Source organism: Schistocerca piceifrons, chromosome 6, assembly GCF_021461385.2.
Source record: "Schistocerca piceifrons isolate TAMUIC-IGC-003096 chromosome 6, iqSchPice1.1, whole genome shotgun sequence".
Taxonomy (NCBI): Eukaryota; Metazoa; Arthropoda; class Insecta; order Orthoptera; family Acrididae; genus Schistocerca; species Schistocerca piceifrons.
Window position 1 is genome coordinate 297,651,970 of NC_060143.1, and position 19,785 is coordinate 297,671,754.

Here is a 19,785-nt window from a genome sequence, read left to right on the forward strand (position 1 = left end):
GACCGCGCGGCCACTCCGCCAGGCGGGAACGTACATAATGACATAATGGAGCTACGAGTACAGGTTGTAGACGCATGGTTGTCGACATTTGGAAGTTTGGGTCTGGCTGTGAGTTGTGCACGGGTAACCAAATGGTAAGGCGGACGCTTGCGGTAAACGGGAAATCCGGGTTCGAGTCCCGGTCCGGCACAAATTTTCATTGTCGTCATTCCATTCTACAGCTGTTGGTAGGCCACACTCATTCGCATTTGCGAGTACATTTAATGTATTTATAAGTTTTATGTGTTACACAATGTGATAAAAGTGCTGAACTGAAGCTTCACAATAGGTCAGTGCGTAGCATATTAATAGTAAATTTGAGCGTGAATGTGTGAAAAACGAAATTACGGAGCATGCAAAGCTGTACGTTTATCAAGACTTAAAGTTACCGAATTGCATTTCTGCCCGAGCAATATTTGTTTTCGTTACAATTTTCAGATGAGTTCGTTCTGATCGATAATTTGGTAGGCATCACATTAATGTGACCACCGCCCATTAGTCAACGTACAATAATTACTCACAGACGGCTGCAGGTGGCACCACTAGCATTGCACTAGCATTGGAGGGTTTATAAAGATGTCGGGGGAGGGGTACCAGTGCAGTCATTGTCGTAATGCGGAATAGAGTGATTTATTTGATGTCCAAAGGGGCATGACCATGGCTTTCGGTTCAATTGTGGAAGCATTTTCAAAAGGGGTAAGACTGCAAACTGTTCGCGTGCCGCCGTAGTTAAAAGTACACAGTACGTGGCACTATCCAAAGCCGGCGCCGAGGCAACTTTGGTGTACCACCGACCACAGACGACAGGAGTGAACGACGGGTGCGGTGGTGTGTACGCGGAAACTGACGTGCAACTGTTGACCAACTGACCGCCCAGATGAACCAAGGGGCTGCCAGCAGACACTTCGCTCAGCGAAGGTTGGTGCATATGGGCCTCCGCAGCAAGCACCTGGTTCATGCACCTATGCTGACTGCTGTTGATCGGCGACGAAGAATGGGATTTGCACGCCAGTCACATTTTACGCTCCAGCGGTCAGATTGCTGTTGGCGTGTACGCAGTGTAACGACTGAAAGCAAAAGATTCAAAGCGGAAGGAGGGGGCGTTATGGCCTGGGGAATGTTTTCTTAGCCTTCCCTGGCTCAAAAAAATGGCTCTGAGCACTATGGGACTCAACTGCTGTGGTCATCAGTCCCCTAGAACTTAGAACTACTTAAACCTAACTAACCTAAGGACATCAGACACATACATGCTCGAGGCAGGATTCGAACCTGCGACCGTAGCGGTCACGCGGTTTCAGACTGAAGCGCCTTTAACCGCACGGCCACACCGGCCGGCCTTCCCTGGCTCATCTCGCCATTCTGGAAGCCACAGTAGATCAACACAAGTACTCGTACGCATCTGTTCTTGGGTGACATGTTCACTCCTTTACGAACTTCGTATTTTCTTGGCATGACCGAGTGAGGCGGCGCAGTGTTAGCATACTGCTTTCGCATTCGGGAAGACGACGGTTGAAACCCGCGTCCGGCAATCCTGATTCAGGTTTTTCGTGATATCCTTAATTAGCTTCAGGCAAATGCCGGGGTGGCTCCTACTGCCAACTTCCCTCCCCATCCGTCTCTAATCCAATGGAATGGATGACCTCGCTCTGTGGTCCCCTCTCCCAAATCAACCAACCAACCAACCAATCCTCGTCATGATGGCGTCTGCTACCACGACAATGCAACGTGTCACACAGCTGTCAGTGTACGTGCTGTTTCGAAGAGCACCAGGATGAGTTTACAGTACTCCCGCCGGATTTAAACCCAAGTCTGTGGGACCATCTCAGTTGGGCTGTTCGCACCACAGATATTCAACCAAGAAACTTAACGCAGGTGGCCACGGCACTGGAGTCTGCATGGCTTCATATCCCTGAGGTGCCTTCCACAACCTCACTGACACTCTTCTTGACGTTTCGCTGCGGTCCATGCTGCCTAAGGTGGTTATTCAGGCTTTTGACAGGTGGTCACTTTCATGTGACTAGACACTGTAGTTACGTTACACGCGGGGTTGTTACAGTCTACCATTCGGAGCCCTCTAGCAGCAGAGGGTTGCAGCTTGCGCCAGCGATGCAGGAAAGTCATCCGAGTAATAAGCATGACTTGTAATACCACTACCAATATTGAGAAGGAAACAGAGGCATTACTTTCCAGCACCCCCTCGTACTCAAGTATTGATGTAAACGAAGTATTATGATATAAAATCATATACACAGGGTGGTCCATTGATAGTGACCAGGCCTAATATCTCACGAAATAAGCATCAAACGCAAAAACTACAAAGAACGAAACTCGTCTGGCTTGAATGGGGAAACCAGATGACGCTATGGTTGGCCCGCTAGATGGCGCTGCCATAGATCAAACGGATATAAACTGCGTTTTTTTAAAAATAGGAACCCCCATTTTTTATTACATATTTGTGTAGTACGTAAAGAAATATGAATGTTTTAGTTGAACCACTTTTTGCGCTTGGTGATAGATGGCGCTGTAATAGTCATAAACGTGTAAGTACGTTGGTATTTACTGGTAATCACGGTGTAACAGCATGCGTTCTCAGAAATAAGTCGACAAAGGTACATGTATCACATTGGAACAATCGAAATAAAATGTTCAAACGTACCTACGTTCTGTATTTTAATTTAAAAAACCTACCTGTTACCAACTGTTCGTCTAAAATTGTGAGCCATATGTTCGTGACTGTTACATCACCATCTATCACAAAGCGAAAAAAGTGGTCCAACTAAAACATTCTTATTTCTGTACATACTACACGAATATGTAATAAAAATGGGGTTTCTATTTTTAAAAAACGCAGTTGATATCCGTCTGACCTATGGCAGCGCCATCTAGCGGGCCAACCATAGCGCCATCTGGTTTCCCCCTTCAAGCTAGACAAGTTTCGTTCTTTGTAGTTTTTTCGTTTGACGCTTATTTCGTGAGATATTTGGCCCGGTCATGATCAATGGACCACCCTGTATAACTGTTAGTAATATTAAAATCGGAATTTAAAAGAGTGTATGACGGCAAGTAATATTTGCGGGGGTCGGGAAACAACTATGAGCACCCGTGGCTCCACTCTGTCCCTCAACATTAACGCATCATGCGAAGTGCACTTCTAAGACTACATACATACTCCGCAAGCCGCTGCACAGTGCATAGGAGAGGGTGATTTATAACATTTCTGTTCGTTCTCCAGCTCCATTCGCAAATCGTGTGAGGTTAAGAAAGGTTGCCTATGTCCCAGCACGCCCCAATCCCTGTTATTTTTGCCGTGGATGAGATGAGCTTAGGAGGCAGTAGAATCGTTCTGAAACCTGTTACAAAATTCCTGTCCTCTTAACTTCCTAAATAGCTTTTAGCGAAAAGATCGACCTTCTCTCTACAACTAAACTACATCCTGTTTCCAAGAGCACATGGGCTGTTCCAGAGTTAGAGGATGAAACACATTGGTTGCAGCTAGGTATAAAAGCGAAACAGGACACACAGAAAACGATATTCAGATAGTACATAGTTAAAAGAAGAGCTGTAATATAGACGTAGAAGCGGTGAAAGTATTCACCCGTGGCCAAAAGTCGAAAAATTAAATGACAGTTTTAAAGAACTCGCAGTTCTTCACCAACGTTAACTGTGTTAAATTAGAAATTCCAAAATGATGAAGAGTGTTTATAATATAATGCCATACTTTTAATGCGATGTTATGTTGTCATTAGTAATATGAAATAGTTTGTGTTCTGTGTAATTGCAACAAATTTCTTCTGCTAACATGGAAGTGTGGAAAAGACAGTACAAAGTGACAGCTAACACCGACATTTGACATCTCGCTAGTGAAGTCAAATCAAGCTTTATTTTTGACTTCCATTTAGTTTCTAGTGCACATTGGTTTTGATTGTTATAAATAACTTGAGATCAGAGATAGTTGTACTGCATATTATTACACGTCTGACTTTGCTCGGCCTGCTAATTAGCGTGCCAAGCTTCACATAATGGCTCCGTGGCTTCCGAACTTCGGCCCGCGCTGCAGGCGGCCTTCTTTTGTGTGTTACGCAGTGTTAAACAAGTTTGACGTTGCCTTCACTCACAAACTATGCTCAGCTTCGGTATAACCTGACGACTTTTTTGGTACCACAGGATAGATCACGAGAAGGCCACGTATCAGTGGCGTTTTGGGGGAAGTAAAATTGCCACCAGCAACGCGCTTGTTCTCTAGAGGCGTCGATGCATTGCTGACTGGTATTATCTTTATGTTGCAGGAGAACTCGAAGACGCGCGAAGTGGAAGTGGATATCGACGAGCTTCTAGACATGGACAGCGACGATCAGAGGCGGCGACATCTGCAGGCAAGTACCAACAGCGCGACTTCCCGCTTGTAGAATGACCTTTCGGTAGCGAAGTACAATGACGAAAAAAAAAAAAAAAAATCGCAACTCCAAGGAGGAGTTGTGCGACGTAAGCGAAAGTTGGTAGGCATGTTTTTACATATGAAAGATGATGTTCAAATGTGTATGTTCAAATTTTGCTAGCTGTGCCACTATTATGCGACTGGCGTTACTAGCGCCGCGCTGTAACGGTGGGCAAGAATGCCATTAAGGCGAAAAAGATGCCATTATCAACACCTAACTGAGTTTGAACAAGAGAAGATGGTTGTTCCTTTTGTGATATTGCAGAAAGACTTGACAGGAATGTAGCCACTGTACATGATTGCTGGCAGCGGTGGTCACGGGAATGTACGGTCGCAAGAAGACCGGGCTCCGGACGGCCATGTGGCACTACCGAGAGGGAGGACCATCATGTCCGGCGTATGGCTCTGGCGCATCGTACTGCATGTGCAGCAGCAATTTGAGCAGCAGTTGACACCACAGTGACACAACGAACTGTTACGAATCTGTTACTTCAAGGACAGCTCCGAGACAGACGCCCTATAACGTGCGTTCTAGTGACCCACACCACCGCCATTTGCGACTACAGTGGTGTCAAGCGAAAGCTCACTGGAGGACAGGATGGAGGTGTATTGTATTTTCTGATGAAAGCTGGTTCTGCCTCGGTGCCAGTGACGATCGAGGGTTGGTTGGAAGGAAGCCAGTTGAGGGCCTGCAACCAACTGGACCTACACCTGGAATTATGGTGCGGGGCACGATTTTATATGACAGCAGGAGCACTCTCGTAGTTGTCCCATGCACGCTGACTGCCACTCACGACCAGCATTCCAGGGAGTGAAACTTCCTGGCAGATTGTGTGCCGGACCGAGACTCGAACTTGGGACCTTTGCCTTTCGCGGGCAAGTGCTTTCTTTCAGGAGTGCTAGTTCTGCAAGGTTCGCAGGAGAGCTTCTGTAAAGTTTGGAAGGTAGGAGACGAGATACTGGCAGAAGTGGGGCTGTGAGGACGGGGCGTGAGTCGTGCTTGGGTAGCTCAGTTGGTAGAGCACTTGCCCGCGAAAGGCAAAGGTCCCGAGTTCGAGTCTCGGTCCGGCACACAGTTTTAATCTGCCAGGAAGTTTCATATCAGCGCACACTCGGCTGCAGAGTGAAAATCTCATTCCAGGGAGTGTTTTCCAACAGGATAACTGTCGCCCACATACCGCTGTTGTAACCCAACATGCTCTAAAAAGTGTCGACATGTTGCCTTGGCCTGCTCGATTACCAGATCTGTTGTCTCCTGTCGAGCACATATGGGACACCATAGGTCGACAACTCCAGCGTCATCCAAAAACAGCGATAATCGTTCCTGTATTGACCGACCTACAGCACGATGAATGCACGTTTGCGTGCTTGAATTCAACATTCTTGGGGTTATACTGGTTGTTGACGTACCAATATTTCACATTTGCAATGGCTTATCTTGCGCTTACGTTAACCTACGATGTTGTAGCGTCAATTATTTAAATGTACTATCTATACAGATGTATTCCCTAAATTTCATTACTCTACATTAATTAGTTTTCGGTATTACCGTTTTTCTCTCCGTTACTGTATTTCGAACTGTTCTTTCTTTTCTTCCATCGGATTTCAAGAATCGTACCATCAGCATCGATTAGGAGTACGGTGTAATGTAATTCTAAAAGTGAAATACTTATCATCAAAAGTACGAACGTAATAGCATTGTTCTTGTTGTTGTTGTTGTGGTGGTGGTGGTGGTGGTGGTGGTCGTCTCGGTCTTGGTCTTCAGTCCGAAGAGTTGTTTGGTATAGCTCTTCACGGTAGTCCGTCTGTGTAAACCTCTTCATCTGTGCTCAGCTACTGCAACCTGCATTCGTGCTTCCTCTGTTCAACCTTGACCTCCATCTACAACTTTTACCCCACATATTTTCTTCCATTACCATATCGTCCCAGGATGTATCCTTTCAACCGATTCCTACGTTTAGTCGCGCTATCCCTCAAATTTTTTTTTTTCAAAATCGATTCACTTCCACATCATTAGTTATTCGGTCCACCCATGTTATCTTTACCATTGTTCTGTAGCACATCATTTCAAAAGCTTCTATTCTGTTCTTGTCTGAACTGCTTACCGTCCTCGTTGCCCTTCTGTATAAGGCTGCACTCCAGAAAAATAGGTCCAAAAAAAGTTCAGAAAAATACTTAAATTTTTCAGAAAAAATACTTAAATTTTTCAGAAAAAATACTTAAATTTTTATTCGATGTTAACAAATTTTTCTAGTTTCGGAATTGATTTCCTTGTGCTAGGCCCTGCTTCCGCCGTCGTCAGCTATTTTTCTTCCAAATAGCAAAACTCATCTATCGCTTTTTAGTGCCTAATTTCCTAATCCAATTTTATAAGCGTCATCTGAATTAGACTACATTCCATTAGTCTTATTTTGTTTTTGTTACTCTTCTTCTAACGTCTTTTCAAGACATTACTCATTCCATTCAATTGGTCTTCCACGTCGCGCGCTATCTCTGGCTTGTACAGTGGCATAGGCAAGCAATAAAGTTTTAATTTCTTCTGTCTGAACCTAAATTCCATTTCGAAATTTACTGCTTGCTTTTTGTACAGGTAGAATAGCGTTGCGATGTGTTACAACCTTGTCTCACTCAAATCAAATCTGGCTTTTCCTGTCCTTCGACTCCTTTAACTGCAGTCTGTGTTCTGCACTGGTTGTAAATAACCTTTCGCTCCCTGTATTTTACCCCTGGTACCTTCAGAATTTGAAAGAACGTATTCCATTGAACGTTGTCAAAAGCTTTCTCAGAATCTTTTCGTTTAGACTTAATTTGAACCGCGGGGTTCGTTTTGACTCTTTACGCAACTCTTCTGTTTCTGTTTAGCCCAGAAAGCCTTCATTTTCTGGCTGTGAGCAAGCTTCCTGCTTTTTCTCCTCTGTACTTCACTTCGGTTCCTCTGTTATTTTTGCTTGTAAGGGACGCTGGGAATACCCCTTAGAGAGTGATCTGCCAGAATTTGGACCGGTCCTGTGTGATTTTAAATGGAATTACATGTCGCTCCAGGTCTGACTTCACTGTGGTGATTCATTTGTTCTTGGAGGCTTTCCCTCCACCTTTCTTGGTGAAGGTATTGTTCGTGAGACTGCAGAGATTCAAGCAGGTCAAATCTTCTCAGAATGCCAGGCGCCTTTTCCTCATTGATATGACTATCCTCTTGGAGACTGAACAGCTCTGTGTTGTATCTGCTCTTGTAGGTGTTATCCTCTTCTTTTATTGGCCGTAGAATTTTCCGTTGCTAGAACTGTAGTTTCCTGAGTGGATTCTTCCTATTCATCGAGAGGCATTGAGAGGCGAGTAATAAGGATGGGTTTACGGCTGAGTTGTAATGTATGCGTTAAAGTTCTTATAAATGTACTCGGAGATATAAATACTCTTGCAGCAGTGCTAAACCCTCTCCACCTTGGGACATCTTGGAGCTGTTGCCAAATTCTCACTCTCATTTACTGGAATGCGCTCTCCTAATTAGTGACTGCAGGAACTTTATGAATGATGGTGCGTTCCAGTGGGATTTCAGCTGGTGCTCAGTTTTTATCAACAAATGCTATACAATGTGGGTTTGCTTTCTCCAGTAAATCATCTAGGACGAGTCGTTGAGTCATTATGGCCTCGCTAGTTCGTACATTTCTCCGGAACACAAACTGATTTTATCCGAGATAAATAATTTGTGTCAATATTTTGGAACCGTGATTTGTTAAACTAATGGTCCGGTAATTTTCACACCTGTATACACCTGTTAACGGCAGCACAATAAATTTATGTTTAACAGACACACAATTAATAGCTTACATTTGTCGTGGCACCAGGCAGCTTCGAGCTACTATCGGCTGCCAACATTTATCTGTGAGGACATTTGTATAATAGTTACAAGCGCTGTGCCGCAGTGATTTATGAACAAGGCTCGTACTGCGGGAGGAGAGGTGTTCATACCCACAGCCAAACATTTAGAATCCTGTTTTCTTAAATCACCTAAGCTAAAAACTGACTGAAGTATATTTGAGATTTGCAGGAATGAGACTACAGACAAATTTAAATTGGACATCACATAACAGACGAAGACGGGCGACGCAGAGTATCATAGGCAAAGCGGGCATACCTCGAAAAAGAAAGAAAAAAAGGTTATAGGTGGGTGCTGAAAATTAGGCGTACGGATAAGTTAAGAAATGAGGAAGTCTACAAAACTGGAATATGTGGAAAATACTGACTTGAAGAAGGAACGTGATGATAGAATGTGTATAGAGGGAGCCATACGGTATAGATATATAGAAACTTAAAGCCATACATAGAAAGAAGTGCTGTGAGACGGCACAGAAGATAACTGGAAGAAATGCGCAATGAGACAAACAGAAACAGCATTTTTGTTCAAAGGCAATACTTACAGGGAAATTGCCGCGATTTATGGTGGTCTTCTGGACATGATTCTTAATAGGGTGTGTTATCACCACGGATGACAATTCATACTCAGCAACGTCCTCCCGTGGCGGTAAGCAGTTTCTCGTTAGGAAATGATCTACACTGATGTGCAAAACTTAAGGATGAAAGTAACTTTCGCATGACCTGTCACTAGCAAGTAACATAGCGCGATGAAACTTGGACCACACAGACGTACAGTACGGTATAGTACAGAGGGTAAGTGAAAGAAACATGCAGTGAGACGGACGCAAATGAGATTTTCATTCAAAGGCAATAATTACACTTCAGTCACACGTGTTTATTACGGTCCCTTGGATATGATAAAAGGCGGGGCATGTTCCTTAATAGGCCATGTGATCACAACGGACGGTACTTGTTCTGCAACGTGCTTCCACGCTGGCTGCAAAGTACAGCGAATGGGCTGGACTGGCCGTTCTGTCGACTTAAATTCCATCTAACACGTGTGGGATACGTTAGCGAGACGTATTGCAACACGTCAGTTGTCAGTTACCTTCTGTACTATGCTGTAGCAGTTCTTTCTGCGTATGGTTCCAGTTTCATCGAGCTGTGTTACTTGGCAGTGAGACGTCATGCGAAAGTCCTTAAGTGTTGCACACCAGTGTAATTAGGGGCGTCGGATGCTAAGCGCTTACTCGGAGATGAGATTGCCACAAGAGAGGAAATCGTGGCGGGCCGCATTAAACCAGTCAAAAGACTGATGGGGGAAATGAAAATCGCGTAAGGCGGGTCCGAGTTCGTTCCTTTGAAAAGGATACGGCAGATAAACAGGAAAAGATTGGTGCTTCTGAACGAATGCCCAAAGCTCTGCTTTCTTCAGTTCTGGCTCATAAGATATGTGATCAATGGCCAGCCAGGACTACTTACTACCAGCGAGAACTACTTACTACATTGCCCTTTTTAGCGAACTAGAGGAGGGTGATTTTATCTACCTACGTGTTGGGATGTGGAGCTTTATCAGAAACGACTAACTACAATGGTCTGTCAAAGCGACATGCTTCGATAAAGCGACATGCTTCGATGTGTTTCAAATAATGTCATTGTTGCAACGTTAGACATGCCCTTTAGATGATTTCAGGAAAAATATTTTCAACAGTATTTTCCTTGTACGCAGATGAACATTTATTAGTAAACGCTGTCACAGATTGCGGTGGTCATGCTTTTTGGCACTAATAAGCATTATTTCAGTAACACGAGAGGATTGTATTACAAAGTTTTATTTTCTGAACAACAAACTATGTATTTTGAATAGTGTCCAACAGTATACAACTTATAGCGATACTGTGCACTAACATCAACGCGGTTATTAATTATGTGAATTGAGCTATGTAACAAATGTGTTATTCCGAGTTGAACATTTGGCTTGAGAGACGCACACTGTCATAAATTACCACATGTAGAACAATTGTCTGGCCACCACAGATTGAAATAACACAGCTCTCTAGACGCATCTGTATAGTGTGTCAGTGGTTGTAAGTGTATATATTTCTATTGATGACTCATGACAGTGTACTGAACGGCATTACATCAGTAATTACTTCATTTGCAGTCTAACAATGATAGCTACTACGACGAGTATGTTCTTAGTTTACCTAGTACCTCCAAGTACGCGTCGCACAAGCACCCCATCAATGTTTGTTTTACCATGAACAATAGGTCAGGTATTGAAACTTGGACGCAAAACGGATAGTGTGCACTAGCAGGTGTAGTCTAGTTCGAGACGAAGTTACCACCGTGCAGTAAACATCAGTTTGTAAATTATGTGATGTGTTCCCGAGAAGACCGTTCGACGCAGAGGGGAAAAAAAAGAAAAAAAAACAAACACACTGAAGTGGGTACATATTACGGTACCAGTGGTCACAGTATCTGTACGTATACCCCAAATACTCTGTGTACAGGATACGCGTATTACAATACGAGATTCTAAAACCGGAAGTTCTAGTACATGCGAAATCTGTAAGTTATTATATTTAGACAATAAATAAATTTTGCAGTAAATGCGACACATCATTACACTCAGGAAAATATGGGTTGTGCTCCAATAGCCGTATTTTGAAAATATGAAAATTAATAGGAACTACATTATATAAAATGCTTCTCAATCATAATCAGTTTTTATCTACTTACAATTACTAACATAAACATTTTTTAGTCATCACAGTAGCCTTAGTGAAATAAGAGTAATTTAAGGACTACATTAAGGTACGTAACTTCTCCGACAAATAACATTTAGCAGTAACTATAAAAATCATTGGCCATATTTTTATGGCCAATTCTTAACAACAATCTGTGCTTCCATAAAAATGCAACGAAACAGGTTCCTTACCAGAATCCAACGAATGCAAATATCCAGTGAATATTAAAAACTAGTTAGCTATGAAATCTGAAAATATTTTAAGATCTAACGACCCTATTGCACAGTGTTTTGCATGACAGAAATACAGCGAAAGAAAAGGTGTTAAGGAAACACAACTTTGTATTTCTCTTAGACAATTTGCTGCATTTCAACTTCATGGGTGTAATTTTACAATAAGTTACGTCACGGTGTGTGGTTTTCCTTTTATAATTTTTATTTTTTAAATTTTTTATGTCTGTTTCTCAATAATACTTAGACACTTTGCTGTTTGAGTCATATATGAGGGCCGGCCGGAGTGGCCGAGCGGTTCCAGGCGCTTCAGTCTGGAACCGCGCGACCACTACGGTCGCAGGTTCGAATCTTGCCTCGGGCATGGATGTGTGTGACGTCCTTAGGTTAGTTAGGTTTAAGTAGTTCTAAGTTGTACGGGACTGATGACCTCTGATGTTAAGTCACATAGTGCTCAGAGCCATTTGAACCATTTTTTTCATATATGAGAAGTAAACCAAGAACGGAAGAAATCCGTATTGCCGCATGCGTACGCAAGTATTAAACGTCGACCATCACTTTCGTGTGACAATAATGCTTACACACTGAAATTTACTAACGTTTATTCATTGAGTATTCACGTTTCAGCTAAATAAACTACTGAGTGGATTAATTTTGATGCTTTATTTTTTCATAAAAATATAATCTTCTATTTTTGCAATTATGCACTGTTGTACGTGCATGATGACTCATATTGTGGCATCTTTTACAGCGAAATTCCATAGACATTGTTTCCCTGTTATCCTTAAATCCAGTTCTGTGTGACAGAAGGTGTGAAGTTTCTCTAAGTAGGTATGCTCTTACATTGTTAATAACATCGCGGAAATTGCAGACGAATAATGCAAGTTTGTGTATCGCCAATGGTATACTTTTTGTAAGCACATTACTTCCTCTTTTTTGCGCTGAATACTTGGATTCCACTATGCTCTGCATCGTGTTCATGTTACCAGAATTTGCATCTCATCGACTTACTCAGTTTTAACACACTCTTTCTGCACTGCGATCCGTTTAATATTCTCGTCACTAGTAAATTAAGGGACGTTCACAGCAAGCCGTCGCTCTTGCCCGCGAAGACATTGTACACGTTCACTTTCCATGTGAGGTATCAAACGCGCACTACTTCAACCTAGCCACACTACCAAGATAGCTGCCGCTTCAGCCTGGTATGCGGTTCGGTCTGTCTAGTAATACGTCGCATTTTTGTTCTTGGGAATACAGTGGGTATTCTTAAAGTTTTAATTATGACCTCGAAAAAAAAAAATAAAAGTTACGTAATTAATTTTTTATTTGACGCAGGTGCATGTCTGAAGTCCTGGTACACTTTTAAATTGCCGTGCGGCTACATGAGTGTGTTACCAGGGTATTATTATTATTATTATTATTATTATTATTATTATTATTATTTATATAAAATTTTCAACGCGTAGAACTGACATAGTTGTGGTGGTCTGCAGTCCGAAGACTGTTTAGATGCAGCTGTCCGTGCTAGTCTATCGTGTGGAAGCTCTTCATCTCTGCATAACTACTATAGACGGCATGTATTTGAACTTGCTACTGTATTCAAGCATTGATCATCTACGATTTTTACCCTTTCCTCTCCACATTTCCATCTGTTACAAAAGGCACGAACTCTTGATGTCTCAGGAAGTGCCCTATCTACATCTACGTCTACTACATACTCCACAAGTCACTGTACAGTGCGTGGCGGAGGCTACCCTGTTCCACTATTTGTCATTTCCCCTCCTGTTCCACTCGCAAATAGAGCTAGCGAAAACTCCTGTCTATACGCCTCCGTATGAGCCCTAATTTCTCGTATCGTATCTTTGTGGTCCTTACGCACCATGTACGTTGGCAGCAATAGAACCGTTCGGCAGTCAGCTTCAAATGCCGGTTCTCTAAATTTTCTCGAAAAGAAGGTCGCCTTCCTACCAGGGATTCCCATTAGAATTCCCGAAACGTCTCCGTAACACTTACGTGTTTGTTCGAACCTCCCTGTAACGAGTCTAGCAGCCCGCCTCTGAATTGCTTCGAAGTCGTCTTTCAGTGCGACTTGGTACGGATCTCAAACATTCGAGCAGTACTCGCACCAACGTCCTACGGTGGATTCTCCCAATGAACCGAATTCGACCATGTGCCTTCCTCACCACAGTTTTCACATGCTCGCTCCACCTCGTATCGCTTTGTGACGTTACGACAAGATATTTAAACGACTTGGCTGTGTAAAGCTGGACACTAGTAATACTGTATCCGAACATTACAGGTTTGTTCTTCCTACTCATACCCATTAACTTAAATTTTTCCACATGTAGCGCTAGCAGCCATTCATCACGCCAACGGGAAATTTTGCCTAAGTCGTCTTGTATCTTCCTGCAGTCAGTTTCCACACGTTACCGTAGACCGCAGCATCATCAGCAAACAATCGCAGACTGCTTCCCACCTGATTGCCAAATCATTTATGTATATAGAGAACAGCAGTCCTATCACACTTCCCTGGGGCACTCCTGACGATACCCTTGTCTCTGATGAAAACTCGCCGTCGAGGACAACGTACTGGCTTCTATTACTTAAGAAGTCTTGGAGCCACTCACATATCTGTGAATTTTTTATTCCATATGCTCGTACCTTCGTTAACAGCCTACAATGGGACACCGTGTCAAATGCTTTCCGGAAATGTAGAAATATGGAGTCTGCCTGTTGCCCTTCATCCATAGTTCACAGTGCATCATGTGAGAAAAGGGCGAGCTCAGTTTCGCACGAGCGATGCTTTCTAAAACCATGCTGATTCGTGCACATAAACTTTTCAGCCTCAAGAAAGCTTATTATATTTGAACCAAGAATATGTTTAAGGATTATGCAGCGAACAAAAGTTAGAGATATTTGTCAGTAATTTTGCGGGTCCGTTCTTTTACCTTTCTTGTATCTTGGAATCACTTGCGCTTTTCAACCGAACCTTTCTTTAAATCAGCTTGTGCCATAAATTTCTTCCCCTCCTCCTGCCCCCCCCCCCCCCCAATTTAGTGCAATACCTCCTCATTAGTTACTCTACCTACCCATCTAATATTGAGCATTCTTCTGTAGCACCACATTTCAAAGGCTTCTGTTCTCTTCTTTTGCCGCCCATGTTTCGCGGGCGCTTTAAACGTCGTGTGGGTAGAGGGCGTCGTGACCTCGGACGAGCTTGTGGGCGGCCCAGCATATCGAGCGCGGTTGTCTCTGGCGGCTGATAGGAAATCCATAGCGGGACCGAGGGGGCACTAATTAGGAGCCACGGGCGTGCCGAGGACCGCCGCCGGGATGCCAGCGCATGCCACTCGGGTCGTGCGCTGGTCGGGGGCGCATCGCTGGCGTCGCAGCACATTGAGCGGGGCGACGGCAGCTCAGTGCACTTTCTGTTCACAGGTTTCAGTGGTTTGTATTGGAAAGCTGGACAGCTCGTGCCAGCAATACACCAATCGGAACCTGACATTGTCTGTTCCCGACGAGCATTCCGCTCCTCAGTCCTCCAGTACGAAACTTCTCAAGCCACGACAAATTTCACTTATTTTAACGAAAAAACCTAACTCTGACCCTGTCTGAAACGAAGAACAAATTTTTTGAGATGCTTTCAGATATTATTCAGAATAAATAATTTCAGATCTCGTAGGTGATTTTGTAGATAGCAGAATAATTAACAGTGTCAGACAGACAGATGTGCATCAACTGAAAACCATCATGCTAAGGTTAGCTGAACGAAGCGGAGAGTGTGGTCTTGAAATCAACAATACCAAGACCTTAGAGATGATAGTAGATCGTCCTAATGACAACAGATCTGACATCACATACATTGAAACTTCCTGGCAGATTAAAATTGTGTGCCGGACCGAGACTCGAACTCGGGACCTTTGCCTTTCGCGGGCAAGTGCTCTACCATCTGAGCTACCCAAGCACGACTCACGCCCCGTCCTCACAGCTTTACTTCTGCAGCTTTACCTTACGAGTGCTAGTTCTGCAAGGTTCGCAGGAGAGCTTCTGTAAAGTTTGGAAGGTAGGAGACGACGTTACTGGCAGAACTACAGCTGTGAGGACGGGGCGTGAGTCGTGCTTGGGTAGCTCAGATGGTAGAGCACTTGCCCGCGAAAGGCAAAGGTTCGGAATTCGAGTCTCGGTCCAGCACACAATTTTAATCTGCCAGGAAGTTTCAGGTTGGTTTTATTAAGGATTGCATTACACGATATTATTCCCCTCTCTTCTGGCTACAAAACTGTATTTTTCAATCGCCGTTCTATGCGACGGACTTACTGGGAGATCCTGTATGCCCGCATGGTAGCACTGTACTGGTCGACGTCGGAGCCAACGTCTTACTACGTCAATAACCTCCCCATCACCCACGTACTGCTTCCCGCGTAGTGCTCCCGTCTTTGGGCCAAACAGATGGAAATCGGAAGGTGCGAGATGCGGGCTGTAGGGCGAGGGAAAACGGTCCAATGAAGTTTTGTGAGTGCCTGTCGGCTGCGCGGACTCGGATAGGGCCGCCTTGCGTCGTGTTGGAGAAGTTCGTTTGCATTGCTGTGGTGACGAACATGCTGAAGTCGTTTTTTCAATTTGTTCACGGTAGCACTATGAAGGAGGGCATCAAGCAGAATAACCCTTCAGAGTCCCAGAAGAGAGTCGTCATGACTTTACCGGTTGAGGGTCCAGCGTGGATTTCTTCTTCGGTGGAGGTGGTGTGGCGCCACTCCATGGATTGGCGTTTTGTTTCCTGTTCGAAGTGATGAACTTGCGTTTCATCGTCTGTTACGATGTTCGACAAAAAGTTGTCACGATTAACCTCGTAACGTGCAAGCATTGCGACACAGGTCCTTCGTTTCTCTTTATGGCCTTCTGTTAGGCAGCAAAGAACCCAGCAGGCACACGTCTTTGAGTACCCCAGCTGGTGGACGTCTTTGTCAGAATTACTAACTGAGACGTCCAGTTTTGTAGCGACGTTTTTGATTGGGATCCGTTGAATGAGAGTGTCCGTACATTCCAACACTGCGGGAGTCACAGCAGTGCGCGGCCGGTCGGCACGCAGGAGGGACACGTTAACGCGACCTTGCAGCGATGACAGACGTCTCGCCCAACGACTCAGAGTGCTTTTGTTCACTGTCAGGCCTCCGTAGACGTTCTTCAGGCGTCTGTGAATATCTGCAGTGTTCAGGTTTTCCGCCGAAAGAAATTCGATGGCAACATGATGTCCCACAATGAATTCCTCATTTTTTTAAGGGAAACCGGTTGACAAAAAAAGTGTTGCGTTACGTATTGAACGGCCACACGGACTACTTCAGCTAATAAAATCAGTGACCCATGTACTATTTCTTTGTCTAGTTATTTCAATAGATAGCACGAGTTTCTCTTGAATTGCCCAATTGCAATGTGGAATGGTGTGAGAAGTACAGGGATGGACAAAAGTATTGAAGCACCGCGAGAAATGCTTTCTTGAACATAAATGCAGATGTTAGTCAAGTCTGAGAGGTGAGCTGTTGTATTTGACCACGTACGACACATGTGCGATGTCCTCGATACGTTGCAAGTGTCTGGTAAGTGACATCGAACGTGGGCAAATTGTTCTCTCTCGTATAGTGTGTGCTTCCGTAACCAATATAGCAGAAGTGTTCGATGTTTCAAGAGGCACCGATCGAAGATTTGTATCTCCTGCAAGGAAAACGGAAAAACAAAATCCGCTAAATCTCAACGCGGAAGAAAGTGTGTGTTGAGTGATTGCCACGGAGGGCCAACGAAGAGCATTTTGACAAAAAATAAGGGGGCGGCAGCTGCAAAAGTCACTGCAGAACTGAATGTTGCTCTCGCGACGCCTGTCAACAAGAAAACAACACGAAGGGAATTCCATAAGCAAAAATTTCCAGGACGAGTTGGAATTCCAAAAACACTCATCCGTGATGCAAATGCCCGTAGAAGGAAAACGTGGTGCCGAAGCCACAAAACGTCTACTATGGAGCAAGGGAAGGAATGCAATGGGTCGGATGACTCGTTTCACACTTTTTCCGACTTGCGCCGGAGTTTGCGTCCCAAGAGTAAACATGGCGCGTATTATGTGATGATTTGGACAGCCATATCGTATTACTGATTTTGATCCGAGGCTCGTTTGATTGTTGAAAGCAGATTACGGAGCCTGCCGTAGCTTCAGCAGAGCCCTGTTGGCCGCCACCCATTTTTCAGGCTTCCTATAGGTCTTTCATAGCAACCGTACCGGTCTCGGGGCACGTACAGTCGCCGCTTGCTTCACCCTCACAGAAAATCCCCTACTTCATGCCGTTGGCAGTTCCTCACGACAAAGAGGTTATAGCTTTGAAACTATGGAAAGAATACTTACAAAAGCACGTATGAAGGACAGGATGAAACAAACACACGTAATGAAATAGAGGAACACAAAGAAATAATACCATCGCAGAGGAAATAGAAGCTATGCATATGTTGAATGTAAAGAAAACTGCATTAAAAACGAAAAATTTCAAAGCTCTTGGAGTAGATGACACCACAGTAGAAATGATCAAAGCTACAGAACTTACTGGAATTCAGGGAACTTACTGGAATTCAGGGGCTGTATAGAATAATGAGGATGGTATGGGCATAAGGAAAGCTTCCTGATGGTTGGACATAGGGAATTATTGCACCTATTTTTAAGAAGGGTAACAAGGCGCCCTGTGAGAACTACAGAGAAAAAGCATTACTGTGCTACTGCATGAAGATTTATCAAACGATAATTTTACGGGAAATCAGGACCAAGAACAACGAGGATTTCGACCTGGAAGACCAGCTATGGATGCCATATTTACCGCTAACAGGTAGCAGAAAAGAAATGGGAATTCGGGAAAGATGCTGTAGCTACATTCGTAGTTATAAACAAGAGACTTATGACACTGTTAAAAGGAGAGAGATATGCAAGGTCTGAATAGACTAGGATTGTCAAAAGCAATGTAAATCAGAATCCGAAACATGTATAATAAATGCCTGAAGAGCGTTTTAACTGACGGCGATAATTCAGAATGGTTTAGAACAGGCAGAGGAGTTAGACAGGGAAGTGTGTTCTTTCTAGTGCTTTCAATATAGTCGTGCACAAAACATAGGAAATTACGCCAAGGGCCAATAGCAGGTGATATGAAAATCATAGCATACGCAGATGGTGTGATGATTTGGGAAGAAAATGAGCAGAAATTAGAACTACTAAACACCTGGAACAACTACTAAACATATGACAGAGTGTAATCGAAGAAGCAGACATGGAAATACGCTTAACAAAATGTGAGGTATGTAATCAGCAGGAAAATGGGAGATGTAAGCTGTAATAGAAAAATTATTAAAAAAGTGTATGCTTTCAGACATCAGGGAAGTCAACCAAGGAAGGAAACATCAAAGATGAAATTTCGGAGAAGTTAGAAAATTGTTCAGAATTTTATTATTGTGTGTCGGCCATAATTGGAAATTACCTGCCAAAGTAAATATCATGATATACAAGTTATATAACTGAATCTGCCTCGTCCAGTTCAGTCATTCTGGAGCAAAAAATGTCGTACTCTCATTTTTTTAAGTTAACTTTTAAAACTTGCTGTCAAAGTGACTTTCGATAGCGAAAGCAGATAGGGCTTTTGCAGCCAAACAATCTTTGTATAGTTACTGTGGATGCCAGAATTAAATGGAACACCCTTTATTAGTAGAGAAGCCATTGCTCCAGCTGTTAACAGAACTCAGCTTCTTATCTAATACTTCATACGAAGCGTTTATTAAACATTACCGCCTTCTTTAAAACACATAAACTTTTAATTGTATTACTCGCAAAAAATGCGTTATTGTACAATTGGTTACTAGTTTCTGTTACTAAACGACTATCTTCAGATCTGAAACAAAATCACAAACAGAAAATTGCCTTTGGTTAAATAGACCTTACCAAACTTCAAAAACATTTGCCAAATAGCAGTAAAAGTCTGACATATAGCCAACCAACATTTAAAACAAATTGAAAGAATTTCTGAATGACCATTCCTTCTCCTCAGTAGATGAACTTTTAGATATGAACTATTAAAAAAAAAAAATCCTCCTCATTAAACTGACACGTTCCACATCATTACGAAATGTATTCATGATCTGTGGACAAATATTAATGTGATGTAAATGCATTTCAAGGCAGTGAACGTTAAATACAAGGGGTGATCAAGAAGCTTCCGTCGGATGGCGTTGCTGTAGCGTACTTGCAACGTGACGCGACTCTGATGAGCGTATATAAGCACCTACATGTAGGCAAGGGATTAGTGTGGCATTAAGTGTTTTTCCGACATAGGTGCAGGAAATTCGGAAACGTGAGCTATGGCGACGTTATTACCAAATGTATCCAAGTAAGACTAAAGTGCTGTTATTCTTCTCTTGACTTTGAAGAACAAACACCGGTAGACATTCCCCGGAGAACGAA

The 19,785-nt window shown here is 43.4% G+C and overlaps 1 protein-coding gene across 2 annotated transcripts in view; it reads left to right on the forward strand.

Moving 5' to 3' along the window:
- LOC124802505 (protein phosphatase 1 regulatory subunit 14C) overlaps positions 1-19,785 on the forward strand; it is a 546,015-nt gene that overhangs the window by 500,340 nt on the left and 25,890 nt on the right. For both annotated transcript variants that reach the window (XM_047263329.1, XM_047263330.1), the window contains one exon: positions 4,326-4,412. In XM_047263329.1, the coding sequence (XP_047119285.1) occupies positions 4,326-4,412 (87 nt within the window). The remainder of the gene's footprint in view (positions 1-4,325; positions 4,413-19,785) is intronic.